This window comes from Pelodiscus sinensis, chromosome 11 (genome assembly GCF_052426305.1).
Source record: "Pelodiscus sinensis isolate ZL-2025 chromosome 11, ASM5242630v1, whole genome shotgun sequence".
NCBI classification, from domain to species: Eukaryota; Metazoa; Chordata; order Testudines; family Trionychidae; genus Pelodiscus; species Pelodiscus sinensis.
This window is the reverse complement of record NC_143062.1, coordinates 53583485-53610346: the sequence shown is the minus strand read 5'-3', so window position 1 is coordinate 53610346 and position 26862 is coordinate 53583485. Positions and strand designations below refer to the sequence as shown.

Here is a 26862-nt window from a genome sequence, read left to right as displayed (position 1 = left end):
AATCAAAGGGGAGTCAGTGAGACGGCAGGTGTATGTCTAGGTAGGGAAATGATCTCCAGCTCACAGGAATTGTATTTTGGGGGATTTTATGCTTTAGCAAAATAACCCTGCATATTGAAAAGGTCCCTCCACTGCACTGCCATCTACTCAGATCTCCTCTCTATCTCCTCCCTGTTCCCTCCCCCTTCCTCACCTCCAGTGCTCTTCGATCTTACCTGTTGCAGGGCTTTCTTCACAAACGGCAAGGGCAGTCCCTGGGCTCCATGGCTTCTCATTAGACATCGCAGAGAAGGGCCCAGCAACTCAAACACCAAGCACACATGTAGGACAGTCAGGGAGTCACGGAGAGAAAGCTATCCTTCTTCCCTTGGCTCTGAGCTAGACAAACCACTGCCAGCCCCTTGCTCACAACCTCTAGCCTTCGCCCTCACCCCAGATTGGCTCCTGGCTCCCACTGCCAGCCTCCATCTTATGTAAGGGTGTGAAGGAGTAGTCACTACTCGAGTGATTGCTCATGTGCATTCCAATTAGGTGACTCCAAAGCAGAACCTATGGAGGAGGGCCGGATGTTGAAACTACAGAAGAGTGGGGGACTGCTCTACTCAGGGCAGCATCTTCCCTGGCTTGATGCGTTAGCGCATAGTGATTGGCAAAGGTATGGACAGAGGACCATGTAGCGGCTCTGCAGATGTCCAAGATGGGAACCTCCGCCATGAAAGCAATGGAGGCTGCCACAGTTCTCGTGGAATGTGCTCTAAGAGGTGGAGCCGGTATGCCTGACAGGGCATAGCACTCCTCGATGCAAGCGGTTATCCAGGAGGAGATCCGCTGGGAGGACATGGGTTGGCCCCTCGCCTGTTCAGCAATGGCCACAAAGAGTTGCGGTGACTTCCTGAATGGTTTTGTCCTGTCTAAATAAAAGGCTAATGCCCGACACACATCTAAAGTGTGAAAGCCTGTTCTTTCCCAGAAGCGTGGGGTTCAGGGTAAAAGACTGGCAGGAAAATATCCTGGGAGGTGTAGAAAGAAGACACCACCTTGGGCAGAAAAGCTGGATGGGGGCGGAGTCTAACCTTATCTTTGAAAAACACCGTGTGGGGGGATCCGAGGTAAGCGCCCGGAGTCCAGATACCCACCTGGCAGATGTGAGTGCCACCAGGAGAGACACCTTATAAGACAGGACTAGGAGGGAACACGTCGCTAACGGTTTGAACGGAGGTCCCATAAGTTTGGAAAGGACCAGATTTAGGTCCCACTGGAGGACGGGCTGGCATACGTGTGGATAGAGCCTGTCCAACCCTTTCAGAAACCTGTTGACCATTGGGTTAGCAAACAGGGTTTTCCCTCTTTCCCCCGGGTGGAAGGCCGAGATGGCCACCAAGTGAACCTTGATGGAGGAGCAAGAGAGGTCCAGGAGCCCGAGATCCAACAGGTAATCCAGGATCGGAGAATCGTAGCCTGCTTTGGGTGCACCCACTTCTGGGAAGCCCAGATGCAGAACCACTTCCACTTAGCAAGGTACATGGTCCTAGTGGAGTGCTGCCTGCTACCCAGCAGAACTTCCTGAACCCCTGGTGAGCACTGAAGCTCCTCAACCGTCAACCACGGAGCTTCCATGCTGTCAAGTGCAGCGAGTGCAGGTCCAGGTGGCGAAGCCTGCCTGAGTCCTGAGATATCAGGTCCGGAAACAGAGGGAGGGTCATGGGCATCTTTCATGACAGACTGAGGAGGGCTGAGAACCAGTGTTGCCTTGGCCATGCCGGGGCAATTAGAATCAGGGACGCCCTGAATTCCCGCAGTCTGAGGAGGACCCTGTGAATTAGTAGGAAGGCATGCAGCAGGCCCAGTGGCCAGGGGAAGAGGAGAGCATCTCCCAGGGAACCTTGTCTCCGCCCCATGAGGGAGCAGAACCGAGGGCACTTCTTGTTCCGCCCTGTGGCGAATAGGTCTAGATGGTGAGACCCTCCCCCCACGCACAGAAGATAGATTGAGCTACATCCCACTTCAAGGACCATTCGTGTCCTACAAAGGATCTGCTCAGCCTGTCCACCAGGATGTTTTGGGAACCCGGGAGGTACCATTGGGTGGATATCCACCCCGATGCAGAGGTCCCACAGGCAAATTGCTTCCAAGCACAGGCGAGGAGAACGAGCCCCGCTCTGCTTGTTTATATACGCCACCATTGTCGTGTTGTCTGACAGGATGAGGACAGATCTGCCCGAGGTGGGGAAGGAAAACCACACAAGCCAGTCGGACTGCCTGGAGTTCTCTGATGTTGATATGCAGGGAGATCTCATCTGCAGACCACATACCTTGCGTGTGTAGGTCTCCTAAATGGGCTCCCCAGCCGGTGTCCGAGGGATCCATGACAAGGAGAGTGGACGGCACTGGTCTGGAGAATGGGACCCCTGCGCAGACCTCCACCTGATGGGTCCACCAGTCCAATGCAAGGAGTACAGGTGCAGGAACCATCACCACTCTGTCCCAACAGCGGACGGCCAGGTTGTGGACTCGCGATAGCCACATCTGGCATGCTGCACTACGTAAGTGCAGGCAGCCATGAGGCCCAGGAGACGCATGCAAGTGGTCACTGGCAAATCCTGACTGCCATCTCTGTTGTGAGAAACCGGGAGCTGGGTAAAGAGGCTCTTGCTGATAGAAAGTTCAGGTTAGCGCCCACAAACTCTATTATTGGGGTGGGAGTTAAGAGTTGATTTGTCTAGATTTAGCAGGAGGCCTAAGTCATTGAAGAGTGTGAGGACTATGGTGATGAGGGCTCTCACCTGAGCCTATGAGTCCCCCTTCAGAAGCCAGTCGTCTAAGTAGGGGAACACCTGGACGCCCCTTTTCCTGAGCGCAGTGGCTGCCACTGCCATGCATTTGGTGAAGACCCGAGGGGCTGTGGAAATACCAAAGGGGAGGGCTGTGAATTGGTAGTGGTCTGGGCCCACAGTAAATGGGAGGAACCTGTGGTGGTGGGAGGCGATTGAGATGTGGAAGAAAGCATCTTTTAAGGCGAGGGCAGCGTACCTGTCTCTGGGGGCTAACAAGGGGATTACGGATGCCAATGTTACCATTTTGAATTTTGCTTTGGCGATGAAGGAGTTGAGGGCTCTGAGGTCCAGGATGGGACAGAGGCCCCCTTTGGGACCAGAAAGTAACGGGAACAGAACCCCCTCCCTTGAAACTCAGGGGGAACACATTCTACCACCCCTATCATAAGGAGATGTTGGACCTCCTCTTGAAGCAGAGGCTCGTGAGAGGGGTCCCTGAAAAGGGACGGGGTAGGGGGCTGGGAAGGAGGGGGCGAGTGGAAAGGGATTACGTAACCCCTTCCCACTATTTCCAGCACCCATCTGACGTAACAGAGCACCAGGCTTGGAGGAAGTGGGATAAACGGTCCCGGAAAGTTAGTGGGGAGACTGGTAAGAAGCCCTCAGGGGTCCCGTCAAATCACTTGAAGGGGGCCCGAGGGTTTGTTGGGGGGCCCCTGGTTGCTGCCTGGAGCCAGACATGGTCGGAGCTTATTGTTCCCGCCGTTACCACTCCTGCTCCTACGATGGGACAAGTCAGGACGTAGGGCATGAGAGGGCACTCTAGGAACATTCCTATTTGCAAAAGTGCACCTCTGGGTAGTAGGAGTGTTCATGCCCAAGGATTTTAAGGTAGCCTGGGTATCCTTGAGGCCATGGAGCCTCTGATCGGTCTGCTCAGTGAAGAGCAAAGGGCCCTCAAATGGGACCACACCTGTGGCCATCACCCGGGCAGCAGCATCCGCCACGTTGAGAGCCACCTGAAGTGCTGCTCTGGAGATCGCTCTCTTTGTGGAGAGCCTTAAACTCTGAGCGGGAGTCCCTGGGGAGCACGTCCGTGAACTCATCCATGGATGCCCAGATATTATAGGTGTAATGTGACAAGAGGACCTGCTGATTGGCGATGTGGTACTGGATACCCCCGATGCGTAGACTTTCCTGCCTAGCAGGTCAGTCTTCTTGTCTTTCCCTGTGGTTGACGGCTTGTACCACCAGGGAGCCTGGGGGAGGGTGAGAAAACAGGTGCTCATTGCCCTCTTGGGGAACAAAGTACCTCCTTTCAGCTTGCTTATCAGTCAGGGCGACAGATGCAGGGGTTTGCCACAAGGCCTTAGAAATTTTGGCTACAGTTTTATTAACCGGAAGAGCCACTCCGGAGGGAGCATCGGAGTGTAGGATGTCTACAGTAGGATCCAAGTCTTCTGATACCATCTCCGCCTGGACCCCCAGACTTTGGGCCAGGCAGCGGAAAAGGTCCTGGTGGGCCCTAGTGTCCATGGCAGGCATGGGTGATGCGGAATTGCTTAAGGCTTCGTCCGGAGAAGCGGATGACGCCCCTTTCTGGACCTCTCCTACAGGGGTGTCCAGGTGGGACAAGGAAGGGGGAGGTTGGCTCACTGCAGCCACGCTCCCTCCGGGGCCTGGAGACGACTGACCAGGAAGTAGTGACTGGCCCGAAGTAGGGGACCTGGCCAGAGGTGTTGCCAAAGGAGGAACTCGTGGGCCTGCGGAGACGGAACCCGGCCTGGGTGGATCTACGCCCTGGCTGGATCTACGCCCTGGCTTTGGTGGTATGCCCAGGTGCCCAGAATGGCCACTGGCCCGGATGTTGTGGGGGCCAAGTTTTCTGCAACATTGGCACCGGAACAGGCTGTGCCACTGTTGTTGGTATAGGTGGGGAGGGCTGCAGTGCCGGGAACGGTGCCAGGAGTGGCACCGCCAATGGGACTGGGAACCCCTTGAGGACCAGGTGCCAACGAAGCTATCGCCTGTCTGGCCATGCATTCCGGCTTGCCGTGGTGCCGAGGTGGAGGCAGTGCAGGCATCCCACACAGAGGTAGGTGCTGGGGCCCCCTGGACCGGTAGCGGTGCCAAACGGTGGTGCCGTGCTGAGTACATTGCTGTGTCCTGGGGCAGCAGTGAGAGTAAGAACGTCCCGGTGGCAGGTGTCATGAGCGGTGCCGCCTGGGTTGGTAGGGATGGTCGGTGGACTTCATCCTCCTGCACCGGACCTTCAGATGCCCTGGAAGGGGGTCAGTGCTGATTCTCCCCATGCCATCTGGAGGGTGTCGGGGTGGGAGGAGGAGAGGGAGAGGAGTCAATAAGGACCTTCGCTGCCTCTAAGGCCTCTGGCATGGAGGGCTCAAGGAAGTCCTCCATTGGACTGATCTCCCTGTGCTGGGAGGAAGGTCCGCCCAACCTGGAAGGCCTGGACTCCAGACTCATAGGTGCCACGTGCCCCGCTGGAGGGCGCATGTCTGGATGGGGACCGGCCCGTTAGGTCCCCTCTTTTTCTGTGGTGTCGGAGACTGGGACTGCTGCCGGGACCTCTGCAGTGTCGGAGTCGTGTGGTGCACAGAACTGTCCTGCACCGATGCCAGCGCTTTGAGAGGCCGGTGCTGGGTCTGATGCCGGTGCCGGCCTGAGAGCCGCCTCCATTAGCAGGATTTTGAGGCGCGATTCCCTCTCTCGCTTAGTACGGGGTTTGAAGGCCTTGCAGATCTTGCAGGCTTCTGTGAGGTAAGCCTCCCCCAGACACTTTAGACACGATGAATGGGGATCGCCACAGGGCATAGGCCTATGACACTTTCTGCAGGGCTTAAAGTCTTGCGGACCAGGCATGCCCTGCTGCGGGCACATGGTGCGGAATAACTAAACAGAAAATAACAAGAGAGTCTTTAACTTAATTTGCAGCTACTTAGCTGGAGACTAATTGAAAGAATGAGAAGAACAACAATCGCTGTAAAGAGCTTGTTCCAACGACGGTCATGGCGGTAAGAAGGAACTGAGTGGGTGAGGGGCCAGCGGGGTGTACATGGGCCGGTACACCAGCACTCCAGGGGGTTTCCCGCTGGCCCTAAGGGTACTGCTGAGGGAAAAACTTCAGCCGGCGCATGCACACTGCGCGCACACACCTAACTGGAATGCACATGGGCAATCACTCAAGGAAGAAGCCTCCTGTGTCTTTCTTTGTGAAATACAATGAAACCAAGAAAAACGTGTTTTACTCCACAGGGCTCTAGTCTGCATCATTTGCAGTGCGTGGGTCCAACACACGGAACCCGTGTGCTCTTGCTGCTGGACCCCTGCCCCTAATAATGCAGAAGGCAGCAGGAAGGGGGGGGCTTGTGTGGAGACGCATGGGACTGGCTGCTGTCCCTTTCAGAATGCAGAGTAGGAGCACGAGGGAGGGTTGTCCCGAGACCAGGTTGGGGGCCAGAGACTGAGCCAGCTTCTCTGCGTGCTGGCTCCTCTCTGTCCCTTTAAGAGTGTAGAGCAGCAGCTAGGAGATGTGCTGAGACCCAATGTGAGCCGGAAGTGAGCGCTGTAAGTGCCCTTCCTTAGCGACAGTTTGAGTAGTTGGTGGAAATTCCATGGACTGTTCGATCTCTACTTCTTATCCCTAAACTTATCCCCCCCCCCCCCGATTGGCCCCTGGCTCCCACTCCCAGCCTCCGCACTGGCCCCTGGCTCCCACTCCCAGCCTCCATCCTACCCCCCCCGGCCCCCAGACCGGCTCCTGGCTCCCACTCCCAGCCTCCATCCTATGCCCCCTGCCCCCAGACCGGCTCCTGGCTCCCACTCCCAGCCTCCATCCTATGCCCCCATGGGAGTCCTTTTCTCTCAGTCCCAGCCATCCCTGCCCAAGCGCAGCCTTTCACCCCTAGCTGCCATCCTTCATGCCCCAGGCTGGCCTCTTGCTCCCAGTTCCAGACCCGCATCTCTCACAGGGACAAGGCCAATCTTTTTGACCCCCTGACATTCTAGCCTGGAGATGGCCCTGGGGCTCACGCTCTTATCGACTGAGAAAAGCAAAGTGCTTAGCTGAAGGATATGGAAGCCATTTGCTCCAAGCATTTTGAAGTCACGTAAACAATGGACAATATTGTCCCCTGCCCGGTCCTTCTTCTTCATGCTGCTCACCTGAGAGGGGTAAACACAGCCTGTTAGTTAGTGAACTACCTGCATCCTGTCTCTCTCGCTCTGCATTTTATCCTGCCCTCCACTGCCACAGCCTCTGCCATGTGCAACCAGATCATAAGGCCCCTAGTGGAGCCTCTCTCCACTCGCTGGGGCTAATAGCTCTGCCTGGAGTATCCTGCTTATGAGTGGGACTGCAGATGGACGCTTTCATGTGCATGTTACTGGTGAAACCCAACAATGAGGGGTTGAAGAAACCCAACTCCAGTTACATTAGTCAAGTCTGATTCCCTATGGAGAGTTTCCTCACAATTACCCAGTGGTATCCCAAGTGAAGGGTGGACACAGTTCCCCACAAATAGCCTAGCTGTGTCTGACAGCGCAGATTTCCCAGACATTCCCTCTTGGAGGGTGCTTACCACCACAAAACCCATCACATCAACCCGCTTCCAAGAGCATTGCCCACACAGATAGAAAGGTTGTTTTCCCACATGACCACAGCTTCTCATATTAATCAAACCTGTTTCACTGTTCCTCCATGCAGCTGTTCTCTCAGCTTTTGATTTTATTATAAGCTCATTGGGGCAGGGACCATCTCTTTGCTGTGTGTTTGTACAGCACCAAGCATGATGGGGCTGAGACATCGAGATGCTCCTACAGTGCAGGTAACAGATGAGAACAATGGTACCAACTTTGAAAATCCAAAAATTAGAATTTTTGGTCCATCACCTTGTATAACAAATTCTGTTGGTCCGGTGAAAAATAAGTCAGTATGTTTCCGTTTGGAAACTCAGAGTGCCCTTAAATAATTTCTTGTAATCACTAAGGTCTAGTGCTGGAGAATTATGGTCTGCTGTGCTGCCAATCAGAAGGGATTTCAAACATTTTTTTTTCTAAATTAAGACTAAGACCAGGTCTACATACACTGCTATATCAATATCCCTACGGGGCGGTTTTATATCAATATCGTTAAGTTAGTACAACTTTATGGCTGGACTCATATCACTATAAACCAATTTCTGATATTGGTTTAACTCAGGCTGGCAAATTTACAGACCCAACCTAAACCGATACCTTAAAGTCTAGACACAAAGTTGCACTAAGCCAATTTAAATCAACGAGGTTGCATTTCCATGTAGACAAGTCCTAAGAATTGTCACCACCAGTATCACAGACCAAAAAGGTCAGGTCATCGTCAGGAGCAATCCGTGACATCACCAGTAAGTGCCACTGGTGGATTGAAGAGGCCTGAGTACACAAGGAGACTCAGGACACGAGCTTAATGTCTTGTTACACTTTTTGCTGCATTATTCACTTTTTGCACAAACTATCACTGACTGGTATTGCCATATGCCATAGTGCCTACAAGTCCATTGTGCAAGGCCCTGTGCACAGACGGAACAGAACAGCCCAGCTTTTCATTTGAATAACGTGACCCAGAGCCTCTGTTAAGTACCTCTGTACCTTTGGAGACCAAGACCAATGATTCCACCTTTGCCTGGTACACAGGTGGGACTCTCACTCCCTTGGTGTTGTTGGCTGTTGAGAGCAGCCAGAGGGGCTGGGCCAGAGTGGACAGCTCACCCTGAGAACGTTGAAAACAAGGACGAAGGGATGGAGGGGAAGCAGCAGGAGGGGAACAACGTCCGAGCGTTCTAGTGCAGTGAGGGGGGCAGGTTCCTGCAGCAGAAGGGAGAGGGGCTCCCAGAATGAAACAAGGTCACGTCCTGGTGTTGTAACAGTTCAAGACATGGGAGCAACCTGATTTTCCATTGCGGTGACTCACAGGCAATTCTCATAGGATGTGGGGATCCAAGTATGCTGAAGCAGCAACTGCAAGGCCATCTTCCCAATGTGTATACCAGATCTAGATGCAGTACAAGCAAGCGCCGACGAGCAGTAGCAGCTCTGCACATGCCCAGCACTGAGCTAACCGTGAGGGACATCATTGCCATTGCTTGGGCTCAGCAACTGAGCGCAGAAGCTCTGCGGGGGCCCAGTCTGAATGACTTCAGCTGCTGATGTACTGTAAGACTATCCCCTTGGGAATGGGTGCACAGTCACCACCTGACTCCCAAATCAGTCTAAGTAGAATGGTGAGATCACCTCATAACCACCAGCTAAAGACACTGTTCACTCGTGTTGGAGGCTAGCGTAGGAAAGAACTCTAGAAAAGAAATCATTTGCCTCAGCAGAAATTGAGAAACCGTTCTTGACAAAAATAATTGGATGCAGTTGCAGGGCAACGCTGTCCTTGAAACCTGTGCCATTAAGGGCTGCAGCTTGCCTCTTCTCTGTCAGCGTTACAGCTGTAAGGAAGCCTGTCTTCTGGCACAGGACCCATAAGGGCAACCATATCCCAAGCACTGTACAAGTGCAACAGCCTGTCTCTGGGCTGAGGTGACACAGATGGGGAGGACACAACTAAAATGCTGCCCTGGCCAGGTGAGTCCCAGTACGGGCTGGATGGACAGCGAAGGGGACTAGCCGGCCAGTTGAAATTGCACCCAGAAAACCTCCACCCCTGTGATCTTATGACCCTTCCTGGGAAAATCAGCTGTTTCTCAGCAAAGGGATGAATAGCAGCAAAAACACGATGAGCAATATTGCTTCTGCTGCCTGTAGGGTGCCTCTTTGTGGCTGGGGCGTAAGTGCTCGAGGAACACAAAGCAGCAATTTCTGAAAACAAAAAATGACTATCAGAGTAAGTCTTCCATGACCCACCAAAGCATCCCCAGCTATGCTGGAGTTTTGCAACAACAGGGCGCTCCTCACGGCCGCTGCTGATGCCAGAATTCCAGCTACAGATCTGCCACATCCAGACCTGATGGCAATGAAGTCTTGGCCTCCAGATGGCCTCTGTAATGAAAGCCTTAAATTCCTCCCTGGAGGCTTTCATCAACTGCTCTGTGAATCTGGACAGCCACAGCTGGATAACAACGTATCTGTGTTGATAAGACATTCATTTTCCTCCCAACCTCTCCGTTTCCCTGTCCTTCGGAGTGGACTTGCATCCCCACTGCTGTGACCTCTCCTCTACTGCTATCACAGCATGGGTTAGGGGCTGGAAGAGAGTGGTAACCACCTGCAGCCTGTAGGCCGGTTAGGCCTCCCAGAGGGGTCCTTCCGCCTCCAGGTCAGTGGGTGGCCACTCCACCCCACTTCCACAGGGACTGAGACAACCCTCCCCCTAAGTCAGTAGTCCAACCATTCGGCAGCCCGCCCCTAGATCGGGGCAAGGCAGCAAACACACACAGTTAATAGTCCAGAGGCCCCAGCCTTAGTTCAGGCAGGGCAGCAAACGACCACAGTCAGTAAGTAGTTCAAAGCGCCCTGGCCCTGGTTCAGGGTGGGGCAACAGACAAGTAACAGTCTTCGAGGCCCGTGCCCTGCTTCAGGCAGGGCAGCCAGTAACAGTGTAGCAGTTTAAGCAATGGTTTATCTCCTTGCTCAGGAGGGTGTAGGCACTTCACCTGCGATGGCGGAGAGGGGGAGACTGCCACCTGGTAGGTGGGTGGCAGGGGGGACACAGGCCCACCCACTCCACTGTGTCCCAGCCCAGGGCCCTAGAAGCAGCAGTACAGGCTGCTGCTGGATCAGCAAGGGCTCCGGCCCGAAACCTGCTGACCCAGCTGGTTATCTGCTGACCCGGGTGGTTACCTGTCTGCATTGTTCCCTGGGCCACTTCCCTTCTCTCCCTCAGTGCGTACCTGAGTAACAGGCTGGTTTCTTGGGGCTCAAGGGTTGTCAGATCCAGCTGGAGTCCAGGGGGTCCAGGCCAGTCCTCAGCGGCCTGCAGGTCCAGGGGTCCAAGCTGGCCCTCAGCTGTCGGTCGGTGCAGGTAGTCAGGCTGGGCCTGCGGGCTTTGCAGGATTGGGGGTCCCAGCCAATCTCTGGATGCAGGGCAGGGTAAGCGTCCAAGCCAGTCCTTGGGGTCAGGCATGGCGAAGAGTTCAGGCCAGTCCTCTGGCCTCTGATGGTCTGGACTGCACCAGAGTTCAGGACCACCTTCCTGGCCAAGCACGCCCGGCAGGCCAGTCCTCAGCCTCCCAGGCCAGGAGCACTGAGCAGACTTCTGTTACCTCCAGAGGCCAGGCCCAGACTGAGTTCTCAGGCTGGGCTTTTATAGCTCTGGCCCTGCCTCCTGGTTTCCTGTCAGGTGGCTGGGCAGGGCTAGGCTCAGCCCAAAATGGCTCCCAATGGGGTCCTTCTGCCTCCAGGTCAGTGGGCGGCCACCCCAAGGATTTTCAAATAGGCCCCACTGCACAGCCCAATAGAGGGACAGGACACTGCTTCTCACATTGCTTGCTATAGGTGGTAACAAAGCTGGGGTATTCACAAGGGACCTAGCAGCTCCAAATAAGCATCATGGATTGAGAGAGCCATTCTCCCCAGAGCTAAGAACTTCTATCCAGCAACCGATGCATGTTCCCTTCCCCTACTCAGCCTGCTTCTCGAAACTGGAAGCCACAGGCCCAAGAAGTCAGAGGAAGAACCCTGTATTGCAGAGTCACCTGGAGGCATGGCAGTGGAAGCTGTTTGGGTTGGGTCAGCTCCATGGAAGAGGCTCAGTCTAGCCCAGCTCAGGAAGAACGGCCTCTGACTGCACTTGTACTAGAAGCGGCTCAGGGACAGGAATTGCTGCCCTCGAGTCAGGCAACATCACCAGGCAGGAAGCCTTGGGCAAGGCACAGTCCCAGGGTCTGTGGAGGTCACAGGAGCAGAGGAAGGTATGGGTGGCCAGCAGGCAGTGAGCCAGGACTGCTATCCCTACTGCGGGAACAGTGCAGATCCTGCTGCCTCTGCCGATGCAAGGATTAAGCACAGTGCTTCCAAAGGGAGAGGGGAGCAGAAGTAGTTGTCCCCATGTCAGAACTTGGGGGGCACCTGGGAGTCATCCGAGGGGAATGGAGGAGCCAGCCTAGTCCAGAGCCAACACAAAGAGTGCCGGCTGCTGAAGATGAATGAGCGGCTGGTACCAGGAAAGGCATCCCCTGGACCTGGCACGGGAGCAAAGGAGGGACCTGGCAGCGAGTCATTCTGAATCCGGTGGAGGGACTGTAGCAAGGGCAGCATTGGCGCTCGAGACAGCATTCATGCCCATGTCCCCTCACTGCTGTTCAAGCCCTGAGGGGCAGAATGCAGTTTCCACAAGGCAACAATCCCCCTGGATGCCCCCAAAGGACACGGCAGGAAGCCCAGTGACTGACAGTCTGTCAGACAGAGAGGAATCAGGAATGCAAAGGGGCTGGACCAGATGATGCTCTCGCCTGATGGCTCTATGCTGCCATCAGCAGCGGCAGACTCAAGAGATGCCCCTGGGCACAACCCAGGGGCAGGTAACGGGACTGGTGCCAGGAACCCACACGAGAGGGTATTAGTGCTTAGAAGACCTGCTGGACACGTTCACACTCTGGGTGAGGGGCAGACCAAGTGAAGGCTCATCTGCCTCCTTGCCAGGGGCTGCTGGGCCAGGTTGGAGGGGGCCCAGCACCACTGAATTACCTGGCTATGGAAAGAAATGCAACACTCCCAGAAAAAGGGCTGAAAGCCAGGCAGATAAAACATCACACAGAATGCCCCAGGCAGAGAGAAGGTACCGGCTGCCCTCCAAGAGACAGGAGCCCCAGGGCAAAGGCACAATCCCAGAGGTGCCGCAGGCCACTTCCTGCAGAGCCGGAGTGGAAGACGTGTCTGCACCACTCCCAGAAACCCAGAATGGTCCCTCAGCATCGCGGGACAGAGTCCCAGGAGAAGGGGGGCCCTGGTTTAGAAGCAAATGCTGGACTGAAGCTCTTTGTGCTTTCCCAGCAGCCAGCAGCTCCCTAAGTCGGAGAGCTGGCACTGCAGGCCCTGGGAGCAGAGGCAGGCCCAGGCAGGCAGAAAGCAGAGCAGCCTGCAGGCTCTCTGGGGTGCAAGCAGGAAAGGTACGTACACACTGGAGCAGGGAGATTTCATCCTGCGCAGCCTCAGCAAAGCTCTGCCCACCCTTGGCCACCTTCACAGCCACATGCCTCTTCTCTCTGGGAAGGAAGCACAGCAGCAGACAGTGTCCCATGGTGGTGTCCATCCCAGCTGCCCGCCCTGCAGTCTGGGAGTCTCCATGGCTTTCCGGTCCCTGCACTGACCCACCTGGCTCCTGAGTTCTGTGCTCCCCCTCTCCTCTGCCACTTACCCCACACCCAGACCTCCCCCAGACAGCAGTGTGGAGCCTTGCATTCCTCTCTCAGCAACTGTTGCTTTAACCCTCCAGCTCCATCGCCTTCTGGGCAGAGCACGCTGTAAAGTGAATACAAGCTGCACCTCTAGAAACCAGGACTCTCTGGTCCGGCAATATCTGTGCTCCAGCAGAACCATGGATGTTCCAGGATCAGAGAAGCCCGGCACACTGTAGGGGTGGGGAGGACCAGGAGCTCAGCCAATGTTGGGGGAGGGAGCTTGGCCTGATGTACGGGGGGTGCCTGGCTCAGCTGGGCTGATGGGGTTTGTGAGGTGGCAGGAGTCAGGAAGCCTGGTGGGGCAGCAGGCCAGGGGTGAGGCTGGTAGCAGGGGGGGGCAGAAATGACCTCCCCTGGTCCGGCAAATTCCCTCATTTGGGACCAGTCAAGTCCCAAGGTGCTGGACCAGGGAGGTCCAACCTGTACCGAGACAAGCCTGTCCCCTCATGGCCCAAACACAAAGCTAGTAGGGCTTCCTGCTGGCACAGCTCAGCACCACACCCTGCAAAGCTTCCCGCCCACCAACATCACTTCACTCCTGCCTCGTGACAATGCACCGGCTCCCTCCCTAGAGCCCTTCCTGTCTGCTCCACGCTGCCAGACTCACGGGGCTGGAGCCCTCTTGGCATGGACTGCGTGGGCAGAGTTCCTCTCAGCTCACCTCGCGCTGGTGATCCCCTCTCACCTGCATCCCTGCCCCGGCTCCTCCTCCGAGCAGTTCCATCCTCTGCCCAGACAGAGGGGCAATTCCTGCCCTCGCCCCTCAGGGACCTTGACAGCCCCAGCCCACAGAGCTCCTCTCTCTGGTGCTACTCACACCGTGTCCTGGCACAACCAGACTGTAGAGAAGTAGCCAGCGCCCAGCTTGTGCACCGCCCGGTATCTTCCATGGAACGTGTCTCCCTTCTGCACAGGGCAGTAGCCTCCTACAAGACAGGTCACCCATAGCCCCATTTGTGGGACGGGCTTCAAAACACCACCAAACGGCACGGGGACCCATCTTCACCATTCAGCCCTGAGTCCACCACTCTCCCTGGCTGAATGGCAAGGACATTTGGGTACCAAACTGGTGCCAGCCTGGGACTCACCTGCACAGTACTCTGCAGGATCCTCCTGGCATCCCCATCCCGCCATGGCTGCAGGCCTCAGGGTGAGCAACTGGTGGGACCGGGGATCTGACACGTGGAACAGACACAGCACAATCTCTGCAGTTTACTCCTGTAAATAGAGTCAGGCGTGGAATGCTTACTGGGATTCCAGCCACACCTGCATGCTTCCCAACTCTTCCTTCCCAATCCACTTGTGACCCCTCCCACTGCCTCCCTTGCTCTGTCCCCGCAGTGACCTCTGAACTTGGACCTGGAGATGAATGTTGCCTGAGATTTGTGAGATTTCAAAGCAGGGGCCCTGAGCTGGCTCCGGCTGAGCAGAGCTCCAGGCAGGTGCAGTGAGCCCAGCGAGAGGCAGAGTTTCAGGTTTCCTGCTGCCTTGCTCGGCCTGCTGAGGGATTAGTGGGGATTGAAGGAAAGTGGCTGCAGCAGGGCTCAGGGCTCTCTTGGGCATACAGTGACTGAGCTGCAGAGTCTTAGCTTCTATTTCAGTATGAAAGTCTCCAGACTGGCACAAGTGGTCAGCCATTTTAAAACTAATCCTCAGCACAGTGAGTCGCGCTAAGGGTTTGTCTGGGCAGTGGCCATCTGGCAATTTTTGCTCACTTGAATCCTAACACGTGAAATTCATTAGTCTGTTTAGCTTCTTCGTATGTTAGAAATATCGCCCAGAAGTGCTGAGGAGTCCATTAATAAAACCCTAATCTCTGCTTGAAATTTAAGAGTGTCCCTAGCAGAATTTATTCTGGAATAGCTAGTCTAGAATAATTATTCCCGAAGAGCTATTCTGCTAAATTCCCAAGTGCAGACAAGCCTGAAGAGCGTTTTCCCAGAAGCTCTGGAATAGAATTGTGGCTTCTTCTGTCATTTTTGGTTCTTCAGCAAAGAGCAGAGTTACCCTGTTCTTCCTCTGCTAGCAACAAAGCTGCTTTCGGGACCAACCCTGCCAGGCAGCAGCTGCATTTCTTGCTGATGCTGGGCAAGCTCAGGGTGTGAACAGGCTGCCTGGCAAGGAAGAACAGGCTGGAATGCACCATGGAGCGGGATGGTGCCTGCCTCCCACCTACTTCCTTGCGCAGTGCTCTGACTGACGCATAATGCAGCACCTCAAGCCTCTGCCTCTCTCGCCGTACAAAGATTCAGAAGCCCCCGCCCTCCACTTGCCACTCGGCTAAGGAACAACTTGCCAAGACCAGACATCGACATGGCTGGCTGCCCTGGGCCTGTTCAATCCACTGCCGGGCCTGTAGAGCAGCCGAGCCCAGCTCTATGTCCTGACGCCAACAGGGCATCAAGGAACAACCACAAAGATGACATGAGGTGTTGACGTCAGCCCTGGCAGAGGAGGCATCACGTTGCTCCCTATGGACACAGCCCCAAGGCAGCCAAGGCTCCAGTAGCTCGTGTTACGCAAGGGAGACACTGCTGAGAGCAACCTCGAGTTGAGCAGAAAAAGGCACAAAGCCATCGGTGGAAGCTGAAACGAAGCAACCTGAGACCCAAAGACACAGATTCTCACTGTGAGAGCACTGAGCCATCAGATCACAGTGTCGGGGATCCCCCTGCCCTCCAAGGGTTTACATCTAGATGATGCTCTAGAGAAGAGCTACTCAACTTAGGAAGCCCCCGGGGCCACAATGAAACTCACAGCACATGCCGAGGGCCACAACTTAAGTGTAGTTGCATATACATGCAAATATATATGCAAATATATGCAAATCGCCTCTTTTACACTAACAGGCACGAATACAAAGATTAAGGCAAAACTACACAACACACAGGCCCCATTTAAGTCAGTTCTGCTGATATTAATAAAATGCAACATTTACCCCATTTCCACCCAAATGACAGCACTTTTAAGGTATGTCTAGACTACATGGCTCTGGCGACAGAGCCATGTAGATTAGTTTACTAGACATACCCAAATGAAATGGCGATTTAAATAATCGCCGCTTCATTTACATTAAAATGGCTGCCGCGCTGAGCCGATCAGTTGTTTGTCGGCTCAGCGCACTAGTCTGGATGCTCCACGGTTGACATCAAAGGCATTTGTCGACCGCCCCGGTAAACCTCATCCCACGAGGCATAACGGGTGGTCGACAAATGCCTCTGATGTCGACCGCGGAGCATCCAAACTAGCACGCTGAGCCGACAAACAGCTGATCGGCTCAGTGCAGCAGCCATTTTAATTTAAATAAAGCGTCCATTATTTAAATGACAGTCCAGGAATGTAACTACTAAGACAAATCAACAGAAGACCGTTCTATTGACTGCTTGTTTGCTTTGGCTCCCAACCGTGGGCCGTGCGTTGAGCCCCGTGTGCATCCAAACTGCACCACCGGCCGCAAACAAATGGGCTGCGAGCCACATGTGGCCCTGATCTAGATAGTCTAGAGCTCAGAGGCCCGGGGCTCAAAGCAAAAATTGCTGGGGGATGTTTCCCAGCCTGTTCTAGATGACCAGTTCTTTCTAGCCTAAGAAGAACCTACCAAAGGAGCCGATATTCGACAATGCTGGAGACGCTACCTTGCACTGCGCAACAAGAACCATCTCCCAGCTTCCCAGCGAGGCAAGCAGCCCCCTCTCCAGGCATCCCAACAGGCCCAGGTGGCTGCCTGGCATATGTGCTCTGGGCAGGCTATGTGGAGTGTCAAGAAGTCAGCCACGGCCCTTCTCTCATATGTGGAAGAGACGCCAGGACCCAGTGTGGGCCGGGCTTCCCAAGTAAGCATCCCTGCTCCCTTGGCACATGCAGTAAACACAGCCCATGGGGGTCTTGATGCCACCGGCCCTCGACAGACTCACCATGCAGCAGCTCTGGGGGCTGGGCTCAAAGCTCAGCTGGAGACCTGGGGCTCTCGGCAGCTCCTGGCGGTGTGAGACCGAGGGCTCTTGCCTTCCTTTCCAGTCAGCCTTGGCTGTGAAGGGTGTTCCTGCGTGGAGCAAGTTCTGCTGTGCCCCTGGAAGCTGGGACAAGGAACAGCAAGGCCCCTGCAACCAGCACTGGCTTCAAGAACGCTTGGGGCAGGGTCATTTTACTGCCTCGACAGCTCTGCACCTGTTTTGAGTTCCTTGCTTCTAACTCGCGCCTCTCAGCATGTCCGTCAGCTCCAGTGAAAGCCTCTGCACCACCCCAAGGCTATTTATGGAGCACACGGCACAGCTTGGCTGGATGGAAACACAGTCTGCCCCGAGATCTGACATGGCTCTGAGCCCATGTTGTGCCAAGCATCAGTCACCTCCCGTTTCCTCCATGACAGCCAATCAGCCTCTGGACACCATGTGGCTGCAGCTCCCTGCCCTTGAGCCAAGTAGTTTCCTGCTCCTACGGCAGCCAAATGGGGGCTGGAAAACAGATTTGCTCTTATACGCCAGCTTGGCAGAGAGAAACAGCGGGGTCCTTTATACAGCTGCATAATCACATTCCAGAAGGCCGGGTCTGAGCCGCAACTCTGCACCCTGGGAGTGATACACCCCGGGATGCCCCAAGCCCCGCAGCAGCTGGGCTTTGCAGAAGGAATAATTACAACTAAGGGCATGACAATGACACCATGCACCATCTGCACCCATTGTGTGCTGCCTCCGTGCACAGGAGCTGAGCGTCCTTTGGGTCCTTCCCTCACCCAGGAACCCCGACCGGAGCTCAGTGCTAAGCAGGTTTTGCTAACGTGGCACAAGCCACTGAGGAGGATCTGCCACCTCCTAAAATGAGACCTTCTAGCTAAGCCAGCGCACGGCCTGGGAAGGGGCCAGGGACATCAGGCTGGGATTTAATGAGAGCAGGGCTCCCTGCTCCATCAGCTGCTGTGCCTTGACCGCTGACCCCTCCTGCTCTGGCTCAAGAATAGCTGCCAATGGCCAGCACAGGCAGGAAACCTTGGCTGGGATGGGCTCCTCCTGAAAATCTGGAGGTGGGCCTAGCCAAGAGCCAAGCAGCTGGGCCTGGCTACACCCGAAGGGGCACAGAGTCAGGGCTGCAGCTGAGAGCCCCGCTGTGTGACTCAAAAGCAGGTCACTGAGGCATACCGGAACGGTCGACGAAGGCTTCCTTTGTCTACTGCACCGCATCTAGACTGCCGCGCTGTGCCGGATCAGCTGATCGTCAGCACAGTGCGGCGGCCATTTTAATTTTAACAAAGCAGGGATTATTTAAATCCCCGCTTCTTTGACTATGCCGAATAAGCTATTTTACATGGCTCCATCAATGAAGCCATGTAGTCTAGACATAGCCCAAGAAAAAGACTCTTCATAATGTGTAAGTAGGGCAAGTCTAGATAAATCCATCAGCTTTTATTGTTTTCTGTTTTGGGAATTTGGATCTGATGTCTGTGCTGTTAGAAATGGGTTTTCCTCTCTTTTGTAACTAAGTTTTGGCCCAAAGCAAAATTCTCTATGAGTATATTAATCAGTGGCTCTTGCCATCTAGCTATTCCAAATATGCTTGTAACTAGGATACTGTTTTGATAATAAAAGTTCTTTCTTTTTTATTTAATCTGGAATTGCTTAATTTTTGTGTCCTGGTTTTACTCACAGACTTTAAGGTCAGAAGGGACCATTATGATCATCTCGTCTGACCCCCTCCACAGTGCAGGCCACAGAATCACACCCACTCCTCCCAGAATAATCCTCTCACTTATATCTCAGATATTGAAGCCTTCAAATACTTTGAAGACCCCAAAATGCAGAGAATCCTCTAGCTGTGATCTGTGCCCCATGCTACAGAGGAAGGCGAAAAACCCCCAGGGCCTCTGCCAATCTACCCTGGAGGAAAATTCCTTCCCAACTCCAAATATGGCGATCAGCTAATCCCTGAGCATGTGGGCAAGACTCACCAGCCAGACACCCAGAAAGTTCTCTATAGTAACTCCTATCATCCCTCCATTGACCTATTCCCACCGATAATGAATGGTCAATTAGTTAACAAGATCCTGTTATCTCATCAAACCATCCCCTTCATAAACCCATCTAGTTTAATCTTGAAACCAGATAGATCTTTTGCCCCCACTCCTTCCCTTGGAAGGCAGTTCCAGAACCTCACTCCTCTAATGGTTAGAAACCTTCGTCTAATCTCAAGTCTAAACTTCCTACTAGCCAGCTTATATCCATTTGTTCTTGTGTCCACATTGGTATTAAGCTTAAATAATTCCTCTCCCTCCCTGGTATTTATCCCTCTAATATATTTAAAAGTGCAATCATGTCCCCCCTCAGCCTTCTTTTGGTTAAGGTAAACAAGCCAAGCTCCTTGAGTCTCCTTTCATAAGACAGGTTTTCATAGAATCATAGAATCATAGGACTGGAAGGGACCTCGAGAGGTCATCGAGTCCAGCCCCCCGCCCTCAAGGCAGGACCAAGCTCCATCTACACCATCCCTGACAGATGTCTAGCTAACCTGTTCTTAAATATCTCCAGAGAGGGAGATTCCACCACCTCCCTTGGCAATTTATTCCAATATTTGACCACTCTGACAGTTAGGAATTTTTTCCTAATGTCCAATCTAAACCTCCCCTGCTGCACTTTAAGCCCATTACTCCTTGTCCTGTCCTCAGAAACCAAGAGGAACAAATTTTCTCCTTCCTCCTTGTGACACCCTTTTAGATATTTGAAAACCGCTATCATGTCCCCCCTTAATCTTCTTTTTTCCAAACTAAACAAGCCCAGTTCACGAAGCCTGGCTTCATAGGTCATGTTCTCTAGACCTTTAATCATTCTTGTCGGTCTTCTCTGTACCCTTTCCAATTTCTCCACATCTTTCTTGAAATGTGGCGCCCAGAACTGGACACAGTACTCCAGCTGAGGCCTAACTAGTGCAGAGTAGAGCGGCAGAATGACTTCACGAGTTTTGCTTACAACACACCTGTTGATACAACCTAGAATCATATTTGCTTTTTTTGCAACAGCATCACACTGTTGACTCATATTCAACTTGTGGTCCACTATGACCCCTAGATCCCTTTCCGCCATGCTCCTTCCTAGACAGTCGCTTCCCATCTTGTATGTATGGAACTGATTGTTCCTTCCTAAGTGGAGCACTTTGCATTTCTCTTTATTAAACCTCATCCTGTTTACCTCTGACCATTTCTCTAACTTGCTAAGGTCATTTTGAATTATGTCCCTATCCTCCAAAGAAGTCGCAACCCCACCCAGTTTGGTATCATCTGCAAACTTAATAAGCGTACTCTCTATCCCAATATCTACATCATTGATGAAGATATTGAACAGTACGGGTCCCAAAACAGACCCTTGAGGAACTCCACTTGTTATCCCTTTCCAGCAGGATTTAGCACCGTTAACAACAACTCTCTGACTATGGTTATCCAGCCAATTATGCACCCACCTTATTGTGGCCCTATCTAAGTTATATTTGCCTAGTTTATCAATAAGAATATCATGCGAGACCGTATCAAATGCCTTACTAAAGTCTAGGTATATGACATCCACCGCTTCTCCCTTATCCACAAGGCTCGTTATCTTATCAAAGAAAGCTATCAGATTAGTTTGGCATGACTTGTTCTTCACAAACCCATGCTGGCTATTCCCTATCACTTTATTACCTTCCAAGTGTTTGCATATGATTTCCTTAATTACCTGCTCCATTATCTTCTCTGGGACAGACGTTAAACTGACCGGTCTATAGTTTCCTGGGTTGTTCTTATTCCCCTTTTTATAGATGGGCACAATATTTGCCCTTTTCCAGTCTTCTGGAATCTCCCCTGTCTGCCATGATTTTTCAAAGATCATAGCTAAAGGCTCAGATACCTCCTCTATCAACTCCTTGAGTATCCTGGGATGCATTTCATCAGGACCTGGTGACTTGCTGACATCTAACTTTCCTAAGTGATTTTTAACTTGTTCTTTGTGTATCCTATCTTCTAAACTTACCCTCTCTCTGCTTGTATTCACTACGTTAGGCACACCTCCAGATTTCTCGGTGAAGACCGAAACAAAGAAGTCATTGAGCATCTCCACCATTTCCAAGTTTCCTGTTACTGCTTCTCCCTCCTCACTAAGCAGTGGGCCTACCCTGTCCTTGGTCTTCCTCTTGCTTTTAATGTATTTATAAATAAATTTCCATTTCCATTTCTCGATCATCCTAGTGGCCCTTCTTTGTACCTGTTCCAGTTTGAATTCATCCTTCTTAAACATGGGAGACCAGAACTGCACACAGTATTCCAAATGGGGTCTCACCAATGCCTTGTATAATGCCACTACCACCTCCTTATCTCTACTGGAAATACCTCGCCTAATACATCCCAAGATCCTATTAGCCTTTTTCACGGCCATGTCACAATGGCGGCTCATAGTCATCCTATAATCAACCAGGACTCCGAGGTCCTTCTCCTTCTCCGTTACTTCCAACTGATGTGTCCCCAGCTTATAACTAAAATTCTTGTTATTAATCCCTAAATGCATAACCTTACACTTCTCACTATTACATTTCATCCTATTGCTATCACTCCAATTTACAAGATCATCCAGATCTTCCTGTATGATATCCCGATCCTTTTCTGAATTGGCAATAGCTCCCAACTTTGTGTCATCCGCAAATTTTATTAGGACACTTCCACTTTTGGTGCCAAGGTCAGCAATAAAAAGATTAAATAAAATTGGCCCCAAAACTGATCCCCGAGGAACTCCGCTAGTAACCTTCCTCCAACCCGACAGTTCGCCTTTCAATATGACCCGCTGTAGTCTCCCCTTTAACCAGTTGCTTTCCCAAGTGACCTCTTCCCTGGTTTTTCTTGTAATACTTGAGTGGGGCAGTATTTTTTTTTTTATTTCCCAAAGTCCGGGTATTAGGATTTTGGGGGAAGTTTTTGGATCAAAGCCTGTAGAGATCAGGTTTTGGGGTGCTTTTGCGGGCCCCCACTTCTGCATTCATCATGCCAGAGTGGGGAACAGCCTTGATAACACCACAGTAGAGGCTCACTTTGAATGTATGCCTTGCATTAAAAAAAATAGTAAGAGAACTAAAAAAGAGCCACCGGGGCTAACCAAGAAAGTAAAACAAGGGGGTTGGTTGTGGAGGGACAAACAGCCCCATTGGCAAGGGGAAAGAGAAAGCCCCACTGGATGGGACCCCCCTGCCCAACCCTCACAGACCCAGCCTCCTGCCCTGCTCCATGTCATCTTTAATGACAACACACAACAGGGCCTTGCTTTGTGTTCTCACAGGAACACTGGCACCTCCAGAGCCACATTGAGACATCGCTCCAGAGAGGAGGGAGGGAAAAGAGCTGTATACGGACACTCCCGGGTCCCATGCGCGTTCCTGGGGCCGCCTGCGGACACTCCGGGGTCCCACGCGCGTTCCTGGGGCCGCCTGCGGACACTCCGGGGTCCCACGCGCGTTCCTGGGCCATCTCCGGTCAAGCACCGGCCAAGTGTGCTCAGGTTGTGAAAATGGACACGAGCCCAGCTCATGGTAGGACAGTTACAGGCCATGTTTGGAGCATCTCATAGGCCTTTGTAAATGTCCCACTGGAATGTAAATACCTTGTTTTCCTAAGTGATCTCAGTGCTAGCCTGCACCAGGAACTGAGCACAGTGTGTCCACTGCCAGGTGCATCGAGGTCACTCCCAGTCTTCCTGCAAGTTCTTGTCAGTCCCATGCTGAGGGAAGGGAAGAAAACAACTTCACTGTAAAATCACATTCATGTTCAAATTACCAAAGAGCTGCAATAATCCCAGGCGTCCAGGCACCCCACCCATGTCTTGCAATGCATACATCCCAGGGGGAGAGAGAGCAAGCCCTGACAGACTGAAGTGAGGTACAGCTCAAAGAAAACGGGTGACAGGGAGAGTCTAGCAGCAGGGAAGGTCTTTGGGTTCCTTGCTAGAGACAGAAATGGTCCTTGAGTCGCTCTGCTTCCTTCTCCCAGTCCCAGCTCCACTAGTCCCTCACTGTTTTGTATCTTTCCCACCTGCTGCTGGTATAATCAGGTCGCCTGCAGATGCACAGGGAGCTGCTGCAACTTGTTCCCACTGTAACACGGGCAGATCAGAGACCTTCCTAGGGACAGTTTATAGAAGAATGCCCCAAAAAGCCACTGCACTTTCCTTTGAAGCACGCAATGCTGAGCACTGTCAGAGACAGGAGACTGGCCTAGAGGAACTCTGGTACAACCCAGGTGGCAATTCCTACATCTAGACACTAGGCCAGAAGCTAAACAGGGCTGAGTCCTGCAACTCACCACAGTTACGAGCCTATCTGCCATGTATTCTGTGGGTCTGATTGCACAGAAGAGGGACCCAAGCCCAAGTGAACAGCCTCAGGAGACACGTGTTATTGGAGAAGGATTCATGAACGGGCTCTGCCTTGGTCTGTCATTAGCTCTTTGGAAGCGTGACTCCTAGAGTAACAGAATCATAGGAAAGTGGGGTTGAAAGAGACCCCAGGAGATCGTTCAGCTCAACCCCCAGCTCAAAGCAGGACCAACCCCAGCAGAGCCAACAGCCTCCCCACAGGACAAATGGTAGAATGTGGGGGGGATCCCAGTTCTGTGCCCCCAGAAGGGGCAGGATCCCAGGTGGAAGGGGTGGGGCTGGGCAGCTAGCTCCCAGTGCCACCCAGGCTGTGGTGCTAGCTCCCACCCAGTCCTCAGAGCTGCGCTCCAGTGTTCTGGCAGTGGTTGTGGCCAGGTGCCCTAGGGCCAGGGCCAGGGCCAGGGCCAGGGCCAGATTAAGGGCGGGGGTGAGCCGGGCAGCTGCCCAGGGCGCCAACCTATGGGGGCGCCTGATGGCAGCTGTAAGGGGCGCCGCACGCCCGGCCGCGCGACGCCCCTTACGGCCGCCAGCAGGTGCCGCGTGCCCCTTACGGCCGCCAGCAGGTGCCGCGCGCCCCTTACGGCCGCCAGCAGGTGCCGCGCGCCCCTTACGGCCGCCAGCAGGTGCCGCGCGCCCCTTACGGCCGCCAGCAGGTGCAGCACGCCCGGCCGCGCGGCGCTCCTTGCAGCTGCTAGCAGGTGCCACACACCCAGCCGCGTGGCGCCCCTTACAGCCGCCAGCAGGTGCCACACGCCCAATTGCAGCTGCTAGGTGCGCAGTGCACTGGGGGGTGGGGCCGTGCATGCACCATGCGCCCAGGCGGAACCGCACGTGTTGCACGCCCGCTGCCCAGGGTGCAGGAATGGCTCAAGCTGGTCCTGCCTGGGGCCCTTAGACTCTCCAGGGTTTAACAGGCCAGTGCTCAAACCACTGAGCTATCCCTCCCTCCAAAAATACAGAGCTATACCTATCTCAGAGAACTGGAAGGGACCTTGAGAGGTCATCGAGTCCAGTCCCCTGCCTGCAGGGCAGGACCAAGTACTATCCCTGACAGATAACCAACCCCAACTAAATCATCCCAGCCAGGCCTTTGTCAAGCCTGGTCTTATAAACCTCTAGGGATGAAGATTCCACCATCTCCCTGGGAACCCATCCCAGTGCTTCACCGCCCTCCTAGGGAAATAGTTTGTCCTAATACCTATCCTAGACCCTCCCCACCGCAAATTGAGACCATTGCTCCTCATTGTCATCTGCTACCACTGAGAACAGCCTGGTTCCATTCTCTTTGGAAGCGCTCATCAGGTAATTGCTATCAAATCCCCCCTCACTCTTCTCTTCTGTAGACTACAAATCCCTCAACCTCTCCTAGGGCATGTGCTCCAGCCCCGTAATCGTTTTTATTCCCTTCTGCTGGACCCTCTCGAATTTCCCCACACCCTTTTTGTAATGGAGGGACCAGAATTGGATGCAGTACTCCAGACGTGGCCTCTCCAGTGCTGAATAAAATGGAATAATCACTTCTCTAGATCTGCTGGCAATCTTCTTCCTAATGCACCCCAATAGGCTGTTAGCCTTTGTGGCTACAGTGCACACTGTGACTCATCTCCAGCTTCTCATCCACTGGAATCCCCAGGTCCTTTTCTGCCAAACTGCTGCTTAGCCAGTGGGTTCCCAGCCTGTAGCAATGCTTTGAATTCTTCCATCCCAAGGGCAGGACTCTGCACTAGTCCTTGTTGAACCTCATCAGATTTCTTTTGGCCCAATCCCCCAATTTGTCTAAGTCACTTGGATCCTATCCCTATCCTCTAGCATATCTACCTCTCCCCCTAGCTTCATGTCATCTGCAAACTTCCCGAGGGTGCAATCCATCCCGTCATCCAGGCCATTAATAAAGATGTTGAACTATTCTGGCCCCTGAATTGATCCTCGGGTCACTCCGCTTAACACCGACCACCAACCAGACATCGAATATTGAGCACTACCCATTGAGCCCGATAATCTAGCCACCTTTTTATCCATTTTACAGTCTATTTATCCAATCCCTACTTCCTTAACTTGCTGACAAGAATATTGTGGGAGACCATATCAAAAGCTTTGCTAAACTCAAGGTATATCATGTCCATCAACTTCCCCATATCCACAGAGCCACTTACCTTGTCATAGAAGGCAAACAGGCTGGTCAGGCACGATTTGTGCTTTGTGAATCCAAGTTGACTGTTCCTGATCACTTTCCCCTCTTCCAAGCACTTCAAAATGGATTCCTTGAGGATCCCCTCTAGGATTTCTTTGGGAATTAAGGTGAGGTTGACTGGTCTGTATTTCCCTGGATTGCCCTTCTCCCCTTTTTTAAAGATGGGCACGACATTTGCCTTTTTCCAATTTTCTGGGACCTCTCCTGATTGCTATAAGTTTTCAAAGATAATGGCCAACTTTCGGAGCACTCTCTGATGCATTAGAGCCAGCCCCAGCAATTTGTGTACATGCAGCTTTTCTAAATAGTTTCTAACCTGTTCTTTCTCCACTGAGGGCTGCCCACCTCCTTCCCATTCTGCATTGCCAAGTACAGCAAGCTGGAGCTGACCTTGTCTGTGAATACAGAGGCAAAGAAAGCATTGAGTACTTCAGCTTTCCCCGCATCATCTGTCACTAGGTTACCGCCCTCATCCAGTAAGGGCCCCACCCCCTCTCCGATCACCCTCTTATTGCTAACATGCCTGTAGGAACCTTTCTTGTTCCCCTTCACATCCCTTGCCAGCTGCAATTCCAATTGCACTTTGGCCTTCCTGATTACACCTCCACATGCTCAAGAAATATATTTATACTCCTGCCTTGTCATCTGTCCAAGTTTCCACATCTTGTAAGCTTCCTTTTTGTATTTAAGCTCACTGAAAATGTCTCTGATAAGCCGAGCTGGTTGCCGGCCATGTTTGCTTTTATTTTGCACATCAGGATGGTTTGTTCTTGTGCCCTCTATAAGACCTCTTTAAAATACTGACAGCTCCCCTGTACTCCTTTCCCCCTTTATATTCGCCTCCCAGGGGATCCTGCCCATCAGTTCTCTGAAGGAGACACTGACTGAGTGTCTGAAGTCCAGGGTGTGTAGTCTGCTGTTCTCCTTTCTTCCTGTGGTCAGGATCCTCAAATCGACCATCCCATGGTCACTGCTGCCCAGGTTGCCACCCACCTCTACTTCTACCAACAGTCTAAGCAGGGAGCCCCAGCAGTACCCTGGGGCACTCCAGTCTATCCTGTCACCCAGACAAGCTAGACTTACTAACAGGAAGTTACCCACCTTTGATTGGAGATTTTCTCAGCAGT

The 26862-nt window shown here is 53.0% G+C and overlaps 1 protein-coding gene across 1 annotated transcript in view; it reads right to left on the bottom strand.

Annotated features, from left to right (window-relative positions):
- LOC102446721 (SRSF protein kinase 3-like) overlaps window positions 1-26828 on the bottom strand; it is an 85900-nt gene extending 59072 nt beyond the window's left edge. Inside the window, exons 1-8 of the mRNA XM_089781356.1 lie at window positions 25698-26828; window positions 23472-23630; window positions 22774-22890; window positions 14260-14389; window positions 13989-14097; window positions 12889-12976; window positions 6869-6956; window positions 216-322 (exon numbers count right to left, since the gene is read on the bottom strand). Coding sequence (XP_089637482.1) covers window positions 216-322; window positions 6869-6956; window positions 12889-12976; window positions 13989-14097; window positions 14260-14305 — 438 coding nt within the window. The 5' untranslated portion in view covers window positions 14306-14389; window positions 22774-22890; window positions 23472-23630; window positions 25698-26828. The remainder of the gene's footprint in view (window positions 1-215; window positions 323-6868; window positions 6957-12888; window positions 12977-13988; window positions 14098-14259; window positions 14390-22773; window positions 22891-23471; window positions 23631-25697) is intronic.
- Window positions 26829-26862: the final 34 nt, after the last annotated feature.